Genomic DNA, 20,427 nt, shown 5'->3' on the forward strand with positions numbered 1-20,427 from the left:
CTTCCCAGGAACTCGACGCTGCGGTTCCCTGAGCTCTGGCCTTTGTCCGGCGATGCCACCGTATCTGGACGAAGGCCAGAGAGATTTTGGCCCGAACCACGCTGAGAACCAAGGCAGCGGCGGACCGCCACCGGATCTCTCCCCCGCCTACGTGTGTGGTCAACGGGTATGGCTCTCCACCAAGGACCTGCCTCTCCGGGTGCCTTCTCGTAAACTGGCACCCAGGTTCATTGGGCCATTCCAGATCACCAAGGTGGTTAATCCAGTGGCCGTACGTCTCAAGCTTCCCCCCAACCTTGGTCGAGTCCACCCTGTATTCCATGTATCCAGGGTCAAACCGGCAGTCACCTCTCCTCTCAACCCAGCCAGTTCTCAGCCCACCCCCCCTCCCCTGCGGCTGGTGGATGGTGTCCCAGTCTATACTGTAGGAAGACCGGGGCGTTCAGTATTTGGTGGACTGGGAGGGCTATGGCGCAGAAGAAAGGTCGTGGATTCCCTCGCGGGACGTGTTGGACCGGTCGCTGATCATGGACTTCCACCGGAGACGAGGTGAGCCCCCCCCCCTTAAGCGCCTAGGGGCACTGGTAGGGGGGGGGTACTGTTATGGTCTGGTCGGGTCATCATCTGGCACGGGGATTGTTTTGTTTTTGTCGAGCACATGGCTGTCACCGAGCTTTCGGCTGGCTTCGTGCTTGTGTCTGCGTCATTTGCCCCACCCTCGTGTTTCCGTATGACTTCCCCTGCACTGGTGTTTTTCCACTCCGTGTTCACACGCCTGTTGGCACTTCACTCATTAGACATTATCGTTTCCTTAATTACTCCACACCTGGTTATGATCTCCTCGTTACGTTCTCTTTATAACTCCCTCAGTGTTTCTTGTCCAGTGTCTGTTCGTTGTGGATTATTCTGCCCCAGACTGCCCCAGGCGTAGCTGCGGCTCGCCTGTTGAAGTTAAGTTTTCTGTTTAGTTTTTCTTGTCTGAAGTATCTCAGCCTAAGTCTAGTCTAGTCGTGTCTTGTATCCAGTCTAGTTCGCTTACCTTCCTTGTTCTCCTCGCTCCTCCTTTTGGTCTGCCTTTTTCAGCAGCTTGCTTTGGCGCTTCGGTCAGTGATCACCATAGTCAGACGTCTTCTCTGGGAAGGATTCTCTTGCAACCTCTCCAGGCGCAGCATTCCCCCAACCTGCCAGCGCGGACTCGAGTCGAGTGAGGTCACCAGGCGCTTCCGCCCAACTCTCAGCACCGGCAACCTATCCTCGACTCATCGTGCTGACGTCTACCATCTCAGGAGTGGACTGCTCGCGACCTGTTCATACATTTCTCTGCATTCTGTTTGAGTTTAATAAAGACTGCTTTCTCCCGCACTTGGGTTCTCTGTGGTTCTGTCATGACATATACTACATACGCTATTTCTAATAATAAAAAAATATTTCTGGAAATCATCTTGCGACCCCACCCTCGCGACCCCCCCCCCCCACTTTGGGAACCCCTGCGCTAGACAACACCCTTATTCATTGGCTGGTGTCGTTTAGAGCCTTTTGAAGCTGCAATGACCTTAACCAACAGCCCCCCTTTTAAGTGCATTATGTGGATAAGAACCCTGGAAACTTTTCCTCCAAGCCTTGATTTTTTTTGACAGAAGAAATAAACAAATGGACGGCTTGTATGACATGTGGGTGACTGAATTTTCATGACATTTTAATTTTATAGTGAACTACTCCTTTAAAATATTACATATATAGGTTGGTGTATTCGTTTATAAGTATTTGGGATGTTTAAAATTAGTCAAACATTTGTTGAATGTGTCATTTCATCCAATTTAAATCAGCAAATCAGATTGATTGAATTAATTTATGTTTGTTTTAAGTGCGCATCCAGGCACGAATAAACACAAGCGATTGAGATACAGGTTGTGCACTTGCATTAAGTTTAAACGCCTTGTCGTTTTGGGAGACGCACACGTGGAGACTTGTGATACGAGCCAGGCGCGCATGTGCGTCAAGTTCAAAGCAGTTTATGAGACGCACTGTTTTGGATGAGGTGCCGCATGGAGCCAGGCACGAGTATGAAAAGCTTTCAGAGACAATTAAGTTTTAAATGACTTATCCGCTTTGTCTGACGCACCGCACGAGCAATGCGCGAGTATAAAAAGCATGCAGATACACAGGCTGCACATGTACTCTTCTAAAATGGGAATTGCGAACATGCATCATAGACAACTTAGAAATTGTTGATGAGATAAAATGTGTAATATAACAGTCATGTAGCAAAAATAACTATTATTTAATTTCTCCACTAGCGAAAGCAGAAACTATTGGGGAGAGAGGAGGTGTGCTCACTGGCACAGACTCGCTGCTTATTTCACATATCGCAGCCTATGTTTCACATCACGATTGTGATTCGATTTCGATTAATCCCACAGCCCTACTACATACACCGCGGGTCCCCTTGCATGGAATTCGCCATGTTGTTTCTACAATAGCCCTTAATGGACAAACTGTGGCAAAGAAAGCAACAACATGACGAAATCTTACTTCTGTGTCAGCCACTATAGTGCTCCGAAAGGGAGGGGTAGAGTGAGTCGTTGTTTGCAATTCGCAACCTCACTGCTAGATGCTGCTAAATTTCATACACTGGACATTTAAAGAAAGCAATATTATCATTGTAAATTACCCAGAAATTAAGACCTTGGTAATACCATGTTGCTTTTTTAGAGTGGGAGTTTAAAATGCTTTGTCATCAAATTATGTAACATATTTATTGCATGGTTCAAACATAACATACAGATAGATACACATAAACATTTAATATGCCTCTGTGGTTCAGCTGTCTATCATCTTTCACAGGGGGATTGTACCATTCGTTACTTTGAGGTGACAGATGAGTCACCATATGTTCATTTCCTGAGTCTGTACAGCAGTAAGGAGCCACAGAGAGGGGCCGGTTTCCTGAGCAAACGAGGGGTAGATGTGAACAAATGTGAAATAGCAAGGTGTGGAAATTTTATGGCTTTAGGACACCATCACATTTGCCATTGTGCAATTTCTCCAGTCTTTTGTATAGTGCCAAAGTTGTTTGCACTACCTAAGAGGTTCTTTGTGCAAGTGTATTTTATCAAGAAATAAAAAAAAACGGGTAAATACACATTAAAGATAACGTATGCCAGCTTCTTCAAGAATGCAGTCATTTAAATCTGTGAAATTAAGCACAGGATAGCCTTTGTATCCTTTTTCTTAATTATATGGAAAAATAAGTTGTTTAATTCGGTTTTGATACAATAGTCAGACAGTCAGTATAATGAAATGAAATATATGCGGTTCACATTTGTGAGACGTTCATTCCAAACATTTAATAAATGGATAGTCTGAATTTTAAATTAATAAAAAAAATTTTTTTTAAGTGAATTACAGTGCATTTGAGGAATTGAACCAACAACCCTTGTGGATTGTTAGTTCTTTGCTCTACAAGACCCTTAATGCAGGAAGTCTTGGGCAACTGTATTAAATCTGTGTTTAAAACTATGTACCTGCCTTTATCTCCATATCATCTGATTCCTTTAGGTTCTATAAGCTGCATGAGCGTAAGGTTGAGCCCATATCTATGAATGTGCCTCGGAAGGTAAATTCAGTCTGCACATCAAAGTTACAGCTTGTGTACTTGTGTCTGTGTGTACAGTGAGTCAGAAAGGAAAGTTACTTGGTAACTTGGTTTTCTCGAAGTACAATGAATGTAGTTTTAATATGTGGCAAAAAATGTATTCTGCTAAGTAATTCCTAATGATTCCTAATTTCCAAAATTACATTGACACAGCAAGTTTACAGAAAATGTGCTATCAAAAATTGCTATCACATCTTTTATAGGTATTTAAGTTAAAAAAATTTTTATAATAGTGATGACATGCTCATATTGACTCAACCTCATGTAGCCTACTTCATTTGTTTCGGATCACAACACCAGACTAAAATAAGATGCCTGGAATTAGAAGCATGTTTGAAAAGTAGCACTACGTGTTTAGAAAAACAATATTTTATTCTGATGCCCAAAGTAGAAAATTTGTTTTTTAAATGTACACAATTGGTCAAACGTTTTGAAACTGAAATGTGTCTCATGTTAAAAACATTTTGATCATATTTAGGTGTATGCTTTAATGTTTAAAGCGAATTTAATTGTTTCATTTTGGGGGGCTTTTATTGTGAAAGATGAAAGAACTACATATTGCATTCATCAAATTCACCTAACCTTAATCTTTCTTTCTTTTCAAAATCAGTCTGATCTGTTTCAAGGGGATCTGTACCCCGATACAGCGGGATTAGAACCTGCTCTGCTGGCAGAAGATTGGATAGCAGGACAGGATGCTCTTCCACTGCTTGTCTCCCTCAGCGGTGGCTACACAGTCCCACCATCCAAATGCGGCACCCTTCGCGGGCGACCCAAAAAGCTCTCTCAGACCGATACCGGTCCTGGAAGCACTGCTGCACCGGAAAACCCTGTTATCATTCAGATGGAGAGAGAGGGGTCAAGCTATGAATGTGGAGGGAGGGACATAGATGGTGGGGAAGAGAGAATAAAAAAAGAGGTGAGTAGTTGTACAGTTAATTAATTTATATATTATCATTATATAATAATTGAATCAGTGTATCATGTATCTTGCACAGGAGGACCAACTTTCCGATATTTTAACAGAGGTGCAGGGTCTGCGTGCTCTCGTGCTGGCTCAAGGTCAAAGGATTGATGTACTGGAAAGACAGATTGCCCGTATTGAGGATGGAGAAGTGTGAAGGAAACTCCAAACATAGCCTTTCTTAGATTTAAAAGCTTTACTGAAGGATTATGGGGCATGTAGTTACATTACTGTAGTATAATGATACAAACATGATTTGAGCATCATTGGGAACACGCTATTTTTAAATGCACTGACATTTGATGTTATAAATGATGCTTATTTTATGCTTTTAATAGGGCTTTAAGAGTACATCAGGAACTGACATGTGCTAACTGCAGACTGCAGTCTGTGTTTGGTAGGTCAGCATTTGTATAAACATGCAAAGTACAGAAAAGCAACCTCGAATACACTCTTGTCACATGCACATGCAATAATATTTAAGTATGCCTCTCTTTATTAAAACTAAACATCAGGAAATGTAAAATCCAACATGCTGAATTAATTAGCTTTTCAGTTTAAAGTTTTTAAGTTAAAGGTGCTTATTAACATACTTTAACCAATACTGTTTAGCTGCCCTTAATGGCTCTTTTCTTCCATTTTATGTCTTAACAAATGTAGCATTCGTTTTGGATGTTTTTTGTGTGAATCTGTCTGTAGCATGTGTTGGAAACTGTACTTAGTGTTTGAGAAAGGTTAGAATAATAAATAGTAGCTCACTGAGCAATAGAGGAGCCTCCAGTGATCTTAAATACTTCCACACAGCAGATCTAAAGAAAAAAACAAGAAATTATAATTTACATGCAGAAAATGAAGCCTATTTTTAGGAGAATTTATAGTATTTCAAAACATAAAAAATCAGCACAGTTTAATTAGACAAACATGCTATTTTGCATGTGCATTGCAAGGTCTAGTCAGGACACTATCTCACAGAGCAACGTTTTGATAGTGCCACACATACAAAAAAATAATCGCACCCACTTTATATTAGGTTTATATTAGGTTCCAACTACTATAGACAACTGCATAAGACAACGTGTATACAGCATACCTATTGCATTTAACATATATTTAAAGCTTTTGCATACAATTACACTCTTGACCCCAGACCTACCCCGAACATGTGTGCAGAATAAATTCAATGCTTTTCCTTACAGTATTTACAGTAAGTTCTAATGTGGGACCAAATGCTTAATTTTCTTTATGCAAAAATGTTTTTTGTTTGTTTTGGAGGTAAAAGATGATCTTTACAGAAGAACATGTCCAAATGTGTTTTTCATTTTTTACCCTCCAACAATTGTGCTTCATTGCTATTTGACTAAATATACAAAATAGTAAAATGATGTGCTGTTAATAGATCTAGATGCTTTTGTATTTTAATTATGGGCACTACAATCAGATGAAAGTTCAGGGACAACTCATCCTCCTTTGTAAATGATTTTGTTTGTCTAGCTTTAATAGCTGTATATGTTGTAAATTGTTGATTTACTCATCTATGTATGTGCTTAACCTAATCTGTTCTTTTTAATAAAGAAAATCTACTCAAATGTAGTTGCAGATTACTTTATTGCTTGTGACCATATTACAACCAGTTACAGAATTTTCCTGTAAACGCATGGTTGAGATCAATATAAATGTGTTTTTTGTTGTTGCTAATTTTAGATATAATACATCACTGATCTCTGATGTCAAACCATGATTTCTACAGTATAGGTGTCCATTTCCTGAAGCTGTATACTACAATATTTAAAAGAACTTAAAATATAATTTGAAATAACATTTAAAAACTGATATTAAGGACTACATGTTCAATAAGCCACGCATGTTCATTCTTGTGCAAACTTATGTTAAACAAAGTCACCTTGCACTAGCAAAGTGCTTTTGTTTTCATGGTTCATAGCAATAAACCTGACATTTTCAACAGGATGTGGTTTTAGAGACTTGTGCTTTAGCTTACAATCACTAGCTGAAGGTTTACTGTGCAGACTAACAGTCAAACTATTTGCACTTGCTTTCTTTTAAAAGGTTTAGATCTGATGATTGATGTTAATTATTGTACAAAGCTATCAAAGAGAAGAAAGAGAGCATATTTTTTTATCATATTTCTTTATCAAAAAGATTTTGGTTTGTCGTTAAGGTGTCATAAACACACAAACACCCATTAAATTACATGTGGTCGTGCGCTCTCTCGCTCTCTCTCTCTCTCAATCCGCCCCTCTTTCCTGCCTATATGATCATGTCACATTTGAATTTCTATTTTAATGCTCTCAGCGGTTATGGTTGTAAAGACAGTTGAATAAAGGTATGTTATTACTACTTAACACATGTTTGATTATTATTAATGTTGGCAGTAGTATTTGGATGTGTCTTATAGCATTTATTATTTTATTGAAATGAATTACCTCTTCTATATCATTTGTATACTTTTCTATAGACATATATGTTCATATGCAATCTGTGTTGTAAATAAGCAGTATTTTAGAGTGGGATTTGTAGGATTAGTGTGTAATTAAGATCACAGTTTGCTTTGAAAAAGTAATTTTTCTTCTGCATTTGCAAATCTTGTGAATTGCCATTAAGTGCTTGGAAACTCATTTACTTTTTAGTGATAATTAATAGCCAGTGCCAGATAGGATATGGCCATCTTGGGAGATGCATTAAAATTTTCTTTTGCACAGTAATAAAGTAAAATGTATTTCATGTATTTCCTGAAATTTTGTGAGCGTGCTGACTTCCTGTGTGCTGCACAGGGTTTACTGTCAAACACTGCTGCAGTGACTGCATGGGCAAACAAACCGCAGTGTTTCACTTTGAGTCTATGGAACGCTTTGTGAGATGTAACAATTTTACTAAATATCCACTTTAAGCACAGGAATATCAGAAGCCCAGAAAGAGTTTAGAGTTCCACATGTTACCACCAAACTTGTTACTGTAACATGTCTGACTATTTACCTTTTGAGTTCTCTTGTAATACCCATTTTTCTCATAATAATGATAATTTTATTGGGCTCACATTGTTTTTTTGTAATTTGGTCCACCATGGGACAATCAGGGATGACAATTTAAGGATGACATTTTCCTCTATGAAAGCTTTCTGCTTTGCTTTTTTGTTTCACTTTACTTGTTGTAAATGATCTTTCTACTTAAAACTTTTTAAATATATTGGAACCAATCCATGAACATCTAGTTAAATTAGGCTATTTAAGTTGCTTTTATTAAAATGCAATAGAAAAACCATTACTGATGTGCATCTTAAAACAAAACAATGGCACTATTTTTAAATATGTCAGGGCAAGTTATTTTCAGTTAAGACCGCTCAAAATTCATTTTAGTCTGGGACTAGTCTTAAGCCTTGTCTGTGAAACCGGGCCCTAGTGTATTTGTTAATTTTTCATTAAGACATTTGTCTTAACTTGACGTTTTATAAATGCTTCATCTTATTTATATATTTAGTTTATTCACCCAATGGGCTTTTCTTTCCTGCTCACTGTAGCATGACATCGAGCACAGTTTCTGGTGACAGTACCCCAATTGTCATTGCCCTCCTCTTCATATGGCTTATACTTGTTCTGGCTCTAGTGTTCTTCTACAAGAGACTAAATAAAGACACAAATGGACAATATGAAATCCATCGCCTAATCTTTGCTGAAGGCGGACTACGTGACCAATTGAGACAAGGAGTCGGAGTTGTGGAAAATAGACTTGGTGTCCGCATTTGGCCCCAACCCCATGAAGAAGAGGAGCACCTAGAAGATAATGAAGGAAAATATGAGGAAGATGTTGATAATGACAAACAGAATGAAAGCCAAGAAGAGGAAGAAGAAGAACAAGAAAATCATGACATTAGGGATGACTCTTCGGATGACTATTCCAGCATTGACCTGAGGGAGAGGGCAAATAAGAGAAAAGACAGCAAGAATGGTGAGAAGACTGAAGCTGAAGAAGACAAGGAAAAACTGGAGGAGGCAGCAGGAGAGGATGGTAAACATGGTAAAGAGGTGAAGAACGAAGAGAAAGTTGGATTGCTTGTAGACTTAAAGCCATTTGCAGGTAGTGCTATTTGGTCTGAACAGAGCAAAGATGAAGGAAATGACTTGACTGCTTTATAAAGAACAGAGATGAGCAGAAACTTGTCTTTAGAAATAAATAGCTGGTCAATCAGTTGAATAGGTTTAGTAGGTGTCAAAAACATTGTTTGTAGTTCGTGAGATGTAAAATTGGACCTTTTTGCAAACTGAATGTTTATCTGTCATGTTTTTTTGCAAATGCTGACTGTTTAATGACATTTTTGTAGAATTTTATAGTGATGTAAATATTTTAACATTAAACATTTTTAATGTCAATAACGTGTTTGTGTGTAATGCTTGTCTATTGTTCTGGGTTGACAACAACCTGTAACTTACCTTACTGTAGACAATTAAGGCATTCAACCAACAATAATTGCAACCATGAAACCGTTTTATAACGTTTATACTCGTTTACCATGTTTTTTAAGTCAGATTTTCTGGGTTTATTCAAGATATTGATAATGTCTGACAAATGTAACGTTACTACTCCAGCAGTAGGCCTAACGTATGCCTGTTTCTGCAGATCTGCCTTCGCCAAAGTTACATTACAGATTTTATTCAAACACATCAGCTAATCAAAATATTTAGTTAAACGATATTTAAAACATAAATCTGTATCTGAACAATAAATGATAAAAAAAGCAACAAACGTAACGTTACGCGCAATAGCTAGTAAAACCTTAAAGGCAATACGTTCCTATTACTATCAAGGGGATGTAGCTCAGTGGTAGAGCGCATGCTTCGCATGTATGAGGTCCCGGGTTCAATCCCCGGCATCTCCACTTTTGTTTTACTTCAAGACAATTATTTGCACAAAAATCCCTAATAAAACCGTGGACTTCATTTCAATCTCAGTTTATTATTTTTGTCATGTGACGGCAAAGTTGAAACCATCGTAAATGTATATAGTAAGTACACGATATAGTAAGTACACGAATCACCCAATGCACGTACGCTTGTAAAATTTTGGGGAGGAGGCATTTAAGAGTCGGAAGTTACACTACCCCATAGAACATTGGTCAGTTATGCATCAATGGGCGTGGAGAACCGTACCCCATTGGTCAGTTTAGCGTAAGTGGGCGTATGCGCATGCACACAGTCGAAGAATCCTGCGAGGATGTTACATTCTTAACTAGGATAAGGAAAATATTTAAATGCCGTTTTACAGAATGACTTCTTGTCAAACTGGAGTTCGTTTTAAGCGGCTTGCGTCGACTTTGCATTAAAACGATATAATGCATAGTTCGATTTGCATTTTCATCTGAGAAAAAAATCTGGCACTACTATTATTGTTATATTGCACGGATACTTTTGCTCAAGTTAAAATGGATTCGCTCAAGGAATTACCTATGCCTTCAAAGGTTTAAATGCAAACAAGTACGCACGAAGGGTCTCTTACTGGTGAGTGCTTGAATGACTTTTTCATCGCATTTTAAAGAAAACGGGCCTTTTACTTTTGCAGCTCGCACTTCCAACGTCAATACGAAAATCTAGGTTCTTAATGTGTTACAATTCACACATAAAACGGACACTTCACCCACAATCACACACTGAAACGCTACCATTTTATATCCGGAGTGTTAGTGTTCGGGTATTTATGACGAATAGAATTGAAGGTCCGTCTTGCTCATTTGTCGGTCGAGGTATAGACATTTTTTAAGGGCGCAGTGGTAGTAAATGCGTTACTAAAATGTATTGTATGCAGTACAATAGCTAACATGTTACTTGTGTGCTCAAATTAACCGTTTGCTCATAACCGTACACCTGTTCTTTGCACGGGAATTAGTCGCGGCAATCTAACTAACAGAGCGAAGACACCATCAAATGACAAAACTGGACGTATTTTTTTCTTCCTCGCATAGGTATGAGATGTTGCTAGCCTCGGCCGTGGTAGTATGGGAATGGCTGAACGAGCACGGGCGCTGGCGACCCTACAGCCCGGCGGTCTCTCATCACATCGAGGCGGTGATCCGCAGCGACCCTCGCGGCGCTGGGAGCGTCGTACTGGGCCAGGTCGACTCGCGTCTCTCGCCGTACATCATTGACCTGCAGTCTATGCACCAATTTCGTCAAGATACCGGTGAGACGATTGCGACATTTTAACGTTGTATTTTACGATGCATATTTTTATTATCCATTTCGTGCTAATGATGTAGTGATGTAATGATTCCTCTTATTTGAGTACTTTGTGCTGTGTAAAATCAACCAAATGCACAAATAATCTTTAAATAGTGTAGTGATGATTTATAAAAAATGGTTTGAAAGTCCTCTGTGGTAGCATGATAATGGCAGGGCCTAAAAAGCCTTTATTTATTTATGTATTATTGCTATTTTTATCAAATCTCAAGACAACTCGCCTACATTAGCTTATAGCTTTTTGTTTGTAATTCACTTTTTTGTCACATGACAAAAGAACGTTAGAGTTCAGATTCAGTTTTGCTAAAGATGGAGAAATGCTCTTGTCAGTGCACATGAGTGCTTGGTTGGTGAGAAGGAAGAAATATGTTACATTGAACCCATAAATAGGGGCTACTGAAGCTGAAACAAAGAGGTGGATTGTTGGCTGTCAGAGCTTTGGGAGACTGCATCACCCATGCTGGCAAACTCCATTGTGTAGGGCTGATTACACTTCATGGCAAGATTGAGGAGTGGAGAGAATGGGGTCGACAAAGGGTAGCGACTATTCTTCCAAAAAGAATTGGAGGGATGAGGGAACGTAGAAGTGAAGTGGGGAGGAAGGGGGTATGGATAGATAACTTTGGGTTGCAGCTTATGCACATTTTGATGAAGTAGTTCCTACCTCAACTGCTCTGGATCTGGAACAGACACAAAAAGCATTTGTTTTGTCTTCAAATAATTGTTGTAGCTTTTTGTGGAAAAAATGTTCTCTTATTGTGTCATTACCTCAGAGTTGTTGGTGTCATAGTCAGTTGCTCAGTTTTTGTTATATATCGACTGTTTTTGTGTTTGGCCTTTTAGAGAACATGATATCAAAATTGGGAGTTTTTTGGCTTTCAGTATACTTCTGTTAGCCCTGAAGCCATCTATATTACTTCTAATAGTTCACAAAAATGTTAGAAAATAACACCTGCCTCTGACTAGCAACAGCAAGTAGCAAATAGACCATGCATGGTCACTTCCGCATTGTGTCTCAGCCAGCTCAAGTTACATCCGGTGCACGTAGTGTCCATAGGGTACAATTAAGTTTTTCACTCAAGATGCATATGTCGACAACCAAAAAAGGGAAAGGCTTCAAGCTATATGTTTCAAGCTACATCCACAAATATGAACAAAACTTTTGAACTTACTTGAGGCTTGATCACAGAACGTTTTTTTTTGTAAATGTATTATTAGTAATAATAGTAACAATACTAATAATTAGGGCTGTCAACGGTAACGCGTTAACGCATGCGATTAATTTTTTCAAATTAACGCGTGAAAAATATTTAACGCAATTAACGCAGCATCCGTTTGTTTTGACATTCTTTGTCTAGCGTTACATTATGTAATCACGCTCTTATTCGTGTACAGGCTTTTAAACCACTTAAGTGCGATTTGAAACAGTTGCTTTGACGCGTTCAATGAAGATAGACAGCTTCTAAACTGTGGGATGCGGCAAAACGCAACGCGAGGTCCAGTCTGGTGTAAACAGTCATGGGCTGAAGGCTGCGTCGGTGAATCTCTGTCAGACAGCGCATCCGTGTTAAGTTCTCTTTCGTGCTTGAATGGATAAAACCATACAAGATTATGTAAGAAAGCCCGTTTTGTCTAGCATTTTCTTAAGCAAGACTTCAAAGTGTAAAATAAAATCTTAAATGAATGCAAAGAGTTGAGAAAATGGGAGTGCGGTGACGGTCAGATCTGCGTACCGAGACAGCTCTTAAAGGGGCCACGTTCTTAAACGTGCTGCTGTGACTCCTGTCACTAATGTTAATCAAAGAACAAAATAAAAGAAGAAATCAATGTGATTTTGTAGCTTTAATGAGAATTCTTCTGCATTTAATTTATAATTTAGCATTAAAGACTGTAAAGTGTTTGAGAACTTCCTTCAATTTCTGTATATTTCATGATAGCTCTCAATTATATTGTTGAATGGCTATAATTAATGTTAAAATAATCAATTTAATAGAGACATCAGTTACAGTACTAATATCAAAATGTTTTCTTTCATTCATAAAATGACGCTGTTGAAGAAATATGTTGTTTCTACATCAATTTGAAGATTAAATGTGAAGTTATTCAAATATAAAAGTATATTTTAAAATATTATTGTTATGTGTGATTAATCACAGAAAATGTGTGATTAATCCGATTAATTTTTTTAATCTATTGACAGCACTACTAATAATACTAACACAATAGTAGTATTGTTAGTAAATGTATTGTCAGCACTATGAGAGCGGAAGTGGCTTAGATGGCTGAGATTTTAGTGGATGTATGTCATCACCCTGCGGGCATCCCTCCCTGCATCTACTGGGGCAGTCGTGGCCTAATGCTGGGGCAGTCGTGGCCTAATGGTTAGAGAGTCGGACTCGTGACCAGAAGATTTCCGGTTCGATTCCCAGGGCCGGTGGGTAACGACTGAGGTGCCCTTGAGCAAGGCACCCCTACTTGCTCCCTGGGCGCTGCAGTGATAGCTGCCCACTGCTCCGGGTGTACGTGTGTTCACGACGTGCTGTATGTGTGTTCACTACTCTCTGGATGGGTTAAAAGCAGAGATCACATTTCGGGTATGGGTCACCATATCTGACTAATAGGTCACTTTCACTATTGGAAGTTACTTTGACAATGCACACATTTTTTTGTTGCATAACTAAACACTGGTTGTTGGTATTTTTCATCTTAATTGAAAATGCATCAACACAAAAATGGAAATAAATAAACCTTCTAAGCTATCAAAATTAAAATGGGATCTTTCAATTATACGATGCTAGTATATTTTGCTAGGCTAATATATCTCTACTTTTTCGTTCAGGTACTCTTAGACCCGTGCGTCGAAGCTTCTATGACCCACGATCGGCACCAGGGCAGGGTTGGGTTTGGGAATGGGAAAATGACTCGGGCTCATGGACGCCATATGACACCGAGGTTAGCATTGCCATCCAGGCAGCCCGGGACCGGCAACAGCCCTGGCTGGACTTAACACCATTGGGCTTCTGCTACCTCATAGACCTGCAGAGTATGACACAGATCAATGGACAGACGCAGCGGCGCCGAAGAATCCAAAGGCGCTCAGACCTGGCTTATCCACTTGTGTCTGGCCCTTTGCCTAAACCCCATGCTTGGTCATCTGCTGGAAGTGGTGGACTCCTGGGGGTGGGGGTTTCAGGTGTGAGCGGAGGAAATGGCAGTGCCTATCCTAGTGGAGCTCTTCCGGCTTCTGCCATTACTTCATTGGGTCAACCATGTTCCTGCCAACAATGTATGCTAGTATTGGGTGTCAAGACCCCTAGCATGGCACAAACTCTGGGGCGTAAACCGCCGCCGACACCTAAGCCACCAAGCCCTAAAGCACCGCCAAGGGGACATTCGTACTCGCTAACTCTGCCTCACCCTCCTTCCCTTTCCAGAGTACTCTCCCCACATAGAAACTCCACCTCTGGTGCCAGTGGAGGTTTTGGACACTCGCTCTCGCTCCTTGGCTCAGCCACTGCTGCCCTGTCAATATCCTCCAACCGCCCTCCTCCACCTGCTGTACCGCCACCCCCACCTCCTTCTGCTACACCCCACACTACTTCCACACCCAACCCTACCGTACCTACACCCTCCAACGCCCTTATATCTACAGCGACAACCTGCGCTCCCACGCCCTCTGCTCGGGTTTTGGGTCCTGTTTCAACAGCATCAGCAGCGTGTGCTGCCCCAGTGCCACCTCGCAGCAGCCTGGCTGGCCTTAGCCGCCCCGCCCTGCAAAGAATTGCCATGGCACAGTCACGAGCGCTCATTGCATCAGGGTAAGTTTCCGTAATCATATTACACTTGTGTCTTGATAGTTATTAGTGTGCTGTGAAAAGTCTTGCATGATTTGCATGAAACCTTCATACACAGTTTATTTTATGGTTTGGAAGCAACACTACCCCAACTTTTAAAAGCAGGTAATGTGTATCTCGCAAGGGTTTAACAGAATGAGGTTTAGCTATCCAGTTGTTTCCCACAGGAATTAGACAGACTCGTGGCACTGGTGTTAGCACTTGATATCTGTTTTTCTTCTACTCTCTGATCTTGTCACATTATACTGTATTTTACAACTGAATGCCACTAGCAGTCACTTTAACTTCTGCTAAAATCCTGATTTACATCATCGGACAAAATCAAAATACAGCACATCTCCATTATAGAGCTATATGCTGTTTGTCCTTTCTCCTCAATGTGTTGCTGTATTATGAACACTTCTTTGATTTTAAATGCAAGTGACAGTTAAATCCACTACACAGAGCTAACTACTAGGGGTGACCCCAAATCGCTGACGATTCGATGCTTCGATCGGAGGAGCCTGATTCGACTACCAATCTCACAGTCGAATCTTCGCAGAGGTGTTATGCAATGGGGATCATGTCATTTTGGTTATATGGGCAGTGGCGTAGCAGACGGGCATGCACTGCGCTATTTATGATGTAAAGAAATGGGACATTTTTAGGGTTGGGTACCGAAACCCCCGGCACATATGAGCGCGAGGTCTGGCAATGAATCAGCGCAGGATCGTGTCTTCTGTGCTGTGAGACCGGTATAGAGAAGCAGCACGTTCCGCACGCCCCCGCAGATGACTCGCAAATGAATGTGTCCACCGTTTCCAAACATTTGTCACTTACTGAATGTTTGGGCATTTAAATATGAATTAACACCTTCTCTTTAAATGCATGTAGTCCGTTACTTAGACTGAACTTTGCGCTGCATGATAAACAATAAAAAAAGTAAAATAAGCAAAATATTATAGCAAGCACGGCGCAGACTTTTGTAACTGAATGCAAGCGTGCGTGTCAGGGGGACGGAGAAAGAGTGAGCAGGAAAAAAGGTGAAAGGGACTTTTTGACTGTTTAAATGGTAAGTGTCAGGGATCGGTGGAGACAGAACCCAAATGCAGGCAGTTGAAGGGTTAACAAAAATACTTTTATTAATAACAGAAACGAAAAACCCACGATGGGGAAAACGGTACCAAACAAAACAAGTAATCAAACTAAAATACAAACTAAAAAACACGAAGAATAATCCAAAATAATAAGTCCAATACAAAAAGGGAAAGTCCACAAGAACACGTAATCCACAAGAAGAACGAACGGGAACGAATGAGGCACAACACATCTGGAACAATAAGGAACAAGGAACAATGCAAAGACGAAGGACAATGGGAACTGAGACATTAAATAAGGAAACATTAATGAGGGGAGATTGCACGGGGACGGAGACGGGCAGGTGACAAGACTCAACACTAATGGTAACTGGCGGGAAGATGATGGGACAGGTGAGAGGGATGAAACACTAATGGGAGACTAACGGAGAAACAAGGGGGTGGAGCTAAAAGGATGTCAAATCAAACCGCCACGTGTGTCCACACAAGACAAAACACACACACAAGACATGGTACTGTCACGACCCTGTCCAAAAGGCACGAAAACTCAGAATAGGAAGGACAGGATCCTGACAGTAAGATGCTTTATTGCATTCCTCCTTTACATGCGGTAAATAAAGTAACTTTATTGGTAGTTCATTGGTAATGAACATGCTGTATTCCCGTTTATAATATAATTATATATTAATTATTATCGAGTAGTTTTAAAAATAGTTTTGAGGCGAGATCTGGTCTAGTATTGTATGGCACAGCATTGTTACGTGATGTTTAAGGAAAATTAATTTTAGTATTTGTGGCATGTGTTTTCAAAAATTATGTTCCCCTGCATTTCAGACATTTTGCCTAAACACATTTATTTTGCACATTGTGACTTGATTCTGGCTTATTTCGTTTATTTATTATAAAGGTTCTAAACAAATTCTGTAAATTAATTTTTGATTGTTTTTTGGTGCATCAATGTTGCGCTGTACCCTTAACCACCTGGTGTCGTCCACACATGCACGGGGGCGTGCGCGTGCACACACAAACACACACTCGTCTGATTCGACTATCAGTCGACTATAGGCAAGACGTGACAATTCTGATTCGACTGTAAATTCTTAGTCGGGGACACCCCTACTAACTACACTCGCAGACGAGAGGCAGAGGGCTCGCACACACACAAGCTGTGTCCAGTGTTGCCAGATTGGGTGGACAATTTCCAGCCCAAAGGCTCAATAAAACCCGCCCACTCCAAAAAAAACAGCCCAAATTTTAACTGCCAAAATAATGTGATAGAAATGTATTGCAATGTTCAATCAACGATGATAATGACCATTTTATCTCCTTAAAACAAACTATGACAAGATGAAAAAATATAATTAAACCAGGAAAACAGGTCAAACGGATCAAACATAGCATTAAAGAGAGTTAGAAAATATGACTAATATGCCCAGAAACCACTTCAAAGCGACAATCAAGAAATTAACCAATGACTTTAAGCCTCAAAAAACACATTTTGTGCAAAAAGTCCCCACTATAATTAAGCGGATTCGGAAAGCTGAGTAGGCATTTTCCATTCGTTCATGAACTTGGTTCATGAAAGCAATGGTAGGGGAAACATTGATATTAGTATTCTATTGCAATTCCATCAGTAAAGCATATGACAGATCTATGAGTTTGAAATGCACTTTAAAATTGTATTCATAATAATGAGATGAAACATCTTATTATGGCTTAAATAGTTTCATAATAAAGAGATGGGTCCAAAGTTTTGTAAAGTCTAGTTAACTGAGGTTGTGCAGGGCAAATAGGGCACCCCTCTGTTATAAATAGTTTTAAATCTTTTACTAACTTTATATCTAACAGAACATAATTTTCATGTCAAATTCTTAAATGTAAATCCTAGAGACTGTTTAATGCAGTTACTGTTTAATAACCATTTACATTTTGACAGAGATTTCAGCGTCAGACATGAAATAACTTGCATCTAAACACGGTTTGCAAAAGCACAAGCAGTTTGTCCCGTAGGTCGGTTGTTTATTAGTTACCAAAATGTTTTTTTTTTACATGGATGGATTTAACAGTATTTGCGTATTATTTACAAGAACCGCTTATGGTTACAGAATGGGAAATATTAGAAATAAACTCTATATTACCTGTTTTTATTCCGAGTTGTCTGCAGAACACAACACTTTTCATAACACATTTTTTGTAAAAGCAAAGAAAGTGTAACAACAACAACAGCTAGCCTAGTAGACTCTACTAAATCTACCCGTCGATGAAACGATCTGTCATCTTCACTGATCGGACACAGACTGTGAGGAGCGAGCGACAAATGGCAAATGCGGAGTTGAGTTTAAATGAAAAATAAAATGACTGGCATATAACCTAAACAAATCAAATGAACGAGAGCAGGCGGGGCCCCCTGAAGGGTGGGGCCCCTGGGCTGCAGCCCAGTCAAGCCCAATGGTAAGTCCGGCCTTGGTGCCTTAACATCTGACAGAACTACAGTATGTTTTTCGTGAAGTATATATTGCAGAACATATAATGGAAAATTTAGCAAGTCCAGCAGCTGTCAAAGACGAGTATGATGAACAGAACATGTGTAATCCACGTTGTGAGATTTGAGTTCTCTCCCTACCGTGCAACATATATTAGGGCCACTTTGGCATTGCGATCGCTTCAATATACAAAATCTGGCCCTTTATCGTGCTAAAACCCCGTCACTCATGAGCCATCACATGATCTCAACTGTAGATTGATTGACAGGTGAGGTCTCCCTATCCCAGACCTGATTGGTTAAACTGAACCAATAAGGGCTGTGTTAAGGAATAATGTGTTTATGACTGCACTACACATTATTTTCGAACGTTTTGAAATAACTTGACTAATCAAAAGCAAAGAAAAGGCAAGCTGCTTGGGAGGGTTTTTAATTTCATAAGCAGCCCAAATTTTGTCCACCCGCCCAATGCATTTTTCTCTGGTCTAACCCGTTCAAAACAAGCCCAATCTGACAACACTGGCTGTGCCCCAATTCGGGGGCTGCAACCTTCTAAGGTCGCAGACTTAAAAAACGAGGACTTGTTCTTCAAAGCACGTAGCCTCAAAAGTCCAAGAACCGAACTGAAATGAGACGCCCTAGCCTCACAGAGAATTTCCTAATTGCGTCACCTGCTGCTCATGTTGCGTGGCGACAGCAGCAGGACACAGCAGAGACGTTTCTGACATTTTTTAACAAATACGGAGCCAGAAAAACTATATTTTATTTTAGAGAATATGACACGTTTATGTAGATTAAAACAGCCCAACAGTATATTAAATTAACCAACCTTTTAAATTTAAAACACAATAATGCACCAATAATGTTAATTGACAACATCATATATAATATTAAAACACTGAAATGGACCGTTTTTGTGAATTACATACTTTTATTTAACTAAAGTTTTGAATGCTTATTGAAAAATGTCAAGCCGTTACAGGCGCGCAGTGAATCTCGGGATAGCCAAAGCTGTGAAGGATACATTCGTTCCATCCTTAAAAACCCGTGGAAATAAGGTCGCATTTTGGGGCTGAATTTGAAGCAACCTTTGAATCGGGACAGCCTTACCAGCCTTCAGTCGCGCTGCTGTGACGCAATCGGTCTTAAAATGCAGCCATCAAAGAACGCAGCCCCCTAACTGGGACACAGCCATGGAGCTCATCGGAAGAGAGTGTATGCGAACATGGAAGAGGAGGACGTGCACTTGGCCACTCGCACCAAACAAGTCAGGAAAGAGAGAAGACGCGGAAGCGCAGTTTATCCACAAGTTGATCGATCACAGATACAGTCATTATCCTGGATAGATAAAAAATTACAAAATGTGACGCCAAATATACTTGGGCGGCCATTAATATACCTGGGCGGATCGCCCAAGTAAATGCATTGTATGGGAAACGCTGCTATCATAGTACGTCACCAACATTTTGTTGTACTTCATGTTCTTAATGGGTGAGAATCAGTTTGGCTACTCAGCAGAGCTAAGGTTCAACGTGTTTGTTAAAACAGTGGCTGATTGCTGACACCTAATTCTGTGAATCCCATCAAATTCTGAAAATGTTTCGCCTGCTTTCAACCTCTACTTCCTCATGTCTTACCACTGAAGTATAACAGCTCCGTTTTATATAACATTCGAAAGCTCTCAATTCCAGTCATTAACATCACTGTCTTTTCATTTAGATATGTCAAATCAATCAAAAGTCACAAAGGTTTACTCTCAAGTCGGAAAGTTATTAAGTTACGTAATACTTGCGTTAAGTTATTAAGTCTGTAAATTATTAAGAAAATAAACCGCTAAACGTAAGCGCATGTTGGAGAAGAGCGCTCACATGTAGCAAATACCCACACTAAACAAATACAAACATGTGGATTTATGATTGTATTTTCATTTAGCCCAGTTTAATGCTTTCAGCTATGGGTTTTGGATTTATAACATTCATCTGGGGCCAGATTCACAAAACATTCTTAAGAAGAAAATTATTCTTAACTGCTATATTTTTTCTTAAATTCTAATAGGGATGCACTGAAATGAAAATTCTTGGCCGAAGCCGAACTAAAATGAAACACTTGGCCAAAGGCCGAATACTGAACACCGAACATGTTTTTTTGCATTTC

General features: G+C 39.9%; 3 protein-coding genes and 1 non-coding gene across 4 annotated transcripts in view; all 4 read left to right on the forward strand.

Annotated features, from left to right (window-relative positions):
- The window catches only part of coro1b (coronin, actin binding protein, 1B), a 29,847-nt gene extending 23,644 nt beyond the window's left edge, over window positions 1-6,203 (forward strand). Inside the window, exons 8-11 of the mRNA XM_057340145.1 lie at window positions 2,845-2,990; window positions 3,559-3,616; window positions 4,266-4,574; window positions 4,654-6,203. Coding sequence (XP_057196128.1) covers window positions 2,845-2,990; window positions 3,559-3,616; window positions 4,266-4,574; window positions 4,654-4,776 — 636 coding nt within the window. The 3' untranslated portion in view covers window positions 4,777-6,203. The remainder of the gene's footprint in view (window positions 1-2,844; window positions 2,991-3,558; window positions 3,617-4,265; window positions 4,575-4,653) is intronic.
- A 652-nt stretch (window positions 6,204-6,855) lies between these two features.
- On the forward strand, window positions 6,856-8,995 carry si:ch211-119e14.1 (cilia- and flagella-associated protein 251). The gene is made up of 2 exons (XM_057340241.1): window positions 6,856-6,960; window positions 8,152-8,995. The coding sequence occupies exon 2, from the start codon at window positions 8,153-8,155 to the stop codon at window positions 8,765-8,767; it is 615 nt and encodes a 204-aa protein (XP_057196224.1). The 5' UTR covers window positions 6,856-6,960; window position 8,152; the 3' UTR covers window positions 8,768-8,995.
- A 440-nt stretch (window positions 8,996-9,435) lies between these two features.
- On the forward strand, window positions 9,436-9,507 carry trnaa-cgc (transfer RNA alanine (anticodon CGC)). The gene has a single exon. It is a non-coding gene; the product is annotated as a tRNA-Ala (tRNA).
- Window positions 9,508-9,811: 304 nt separating this feature from the next.
- The window catches only part of dtx4a (deltex 4, E3 ubiquitin ligase a), a 37,909-nt gene continuing 27,293 nt past the window's right edge, over window positions 9,812-20,427 (forward strand). The window contains exons 1-3 of the mRNA XM_057329031.1: window positions 9,812-10,126; window positions 10,588-10,805; window positions 13,701-14,679. Of these exons, the coding sequence (XP_057185014.1) occupies window positions 10,595-10,805; window positions 13,701-14,679 (1,190 nt within the window). The 5' untranslated portion in view covers window positions 9,812-10,126; window positions 10,588-10,594. The remainder of the gene's footprint in view (window positions 10,127-10,587; window positions 10,806-13,700; window positions 14,680-20,427) is intronic.

The sequence above is a fragment of the Triplophysa rosa genome, linkage group LG1 (genome assembly GCF_024868665.1).
Source record: "Triplophysa rosa linkage group LG1, Trosa_1v2, whole genome shotgun sequence".
Classification (NCBI taxonomy): Eukaryota; Metazoa; Chordata; class Actinopteri; order Cypriniformes; family Nemacheilidae; genus Triplophysa; species Triplophysa rosa.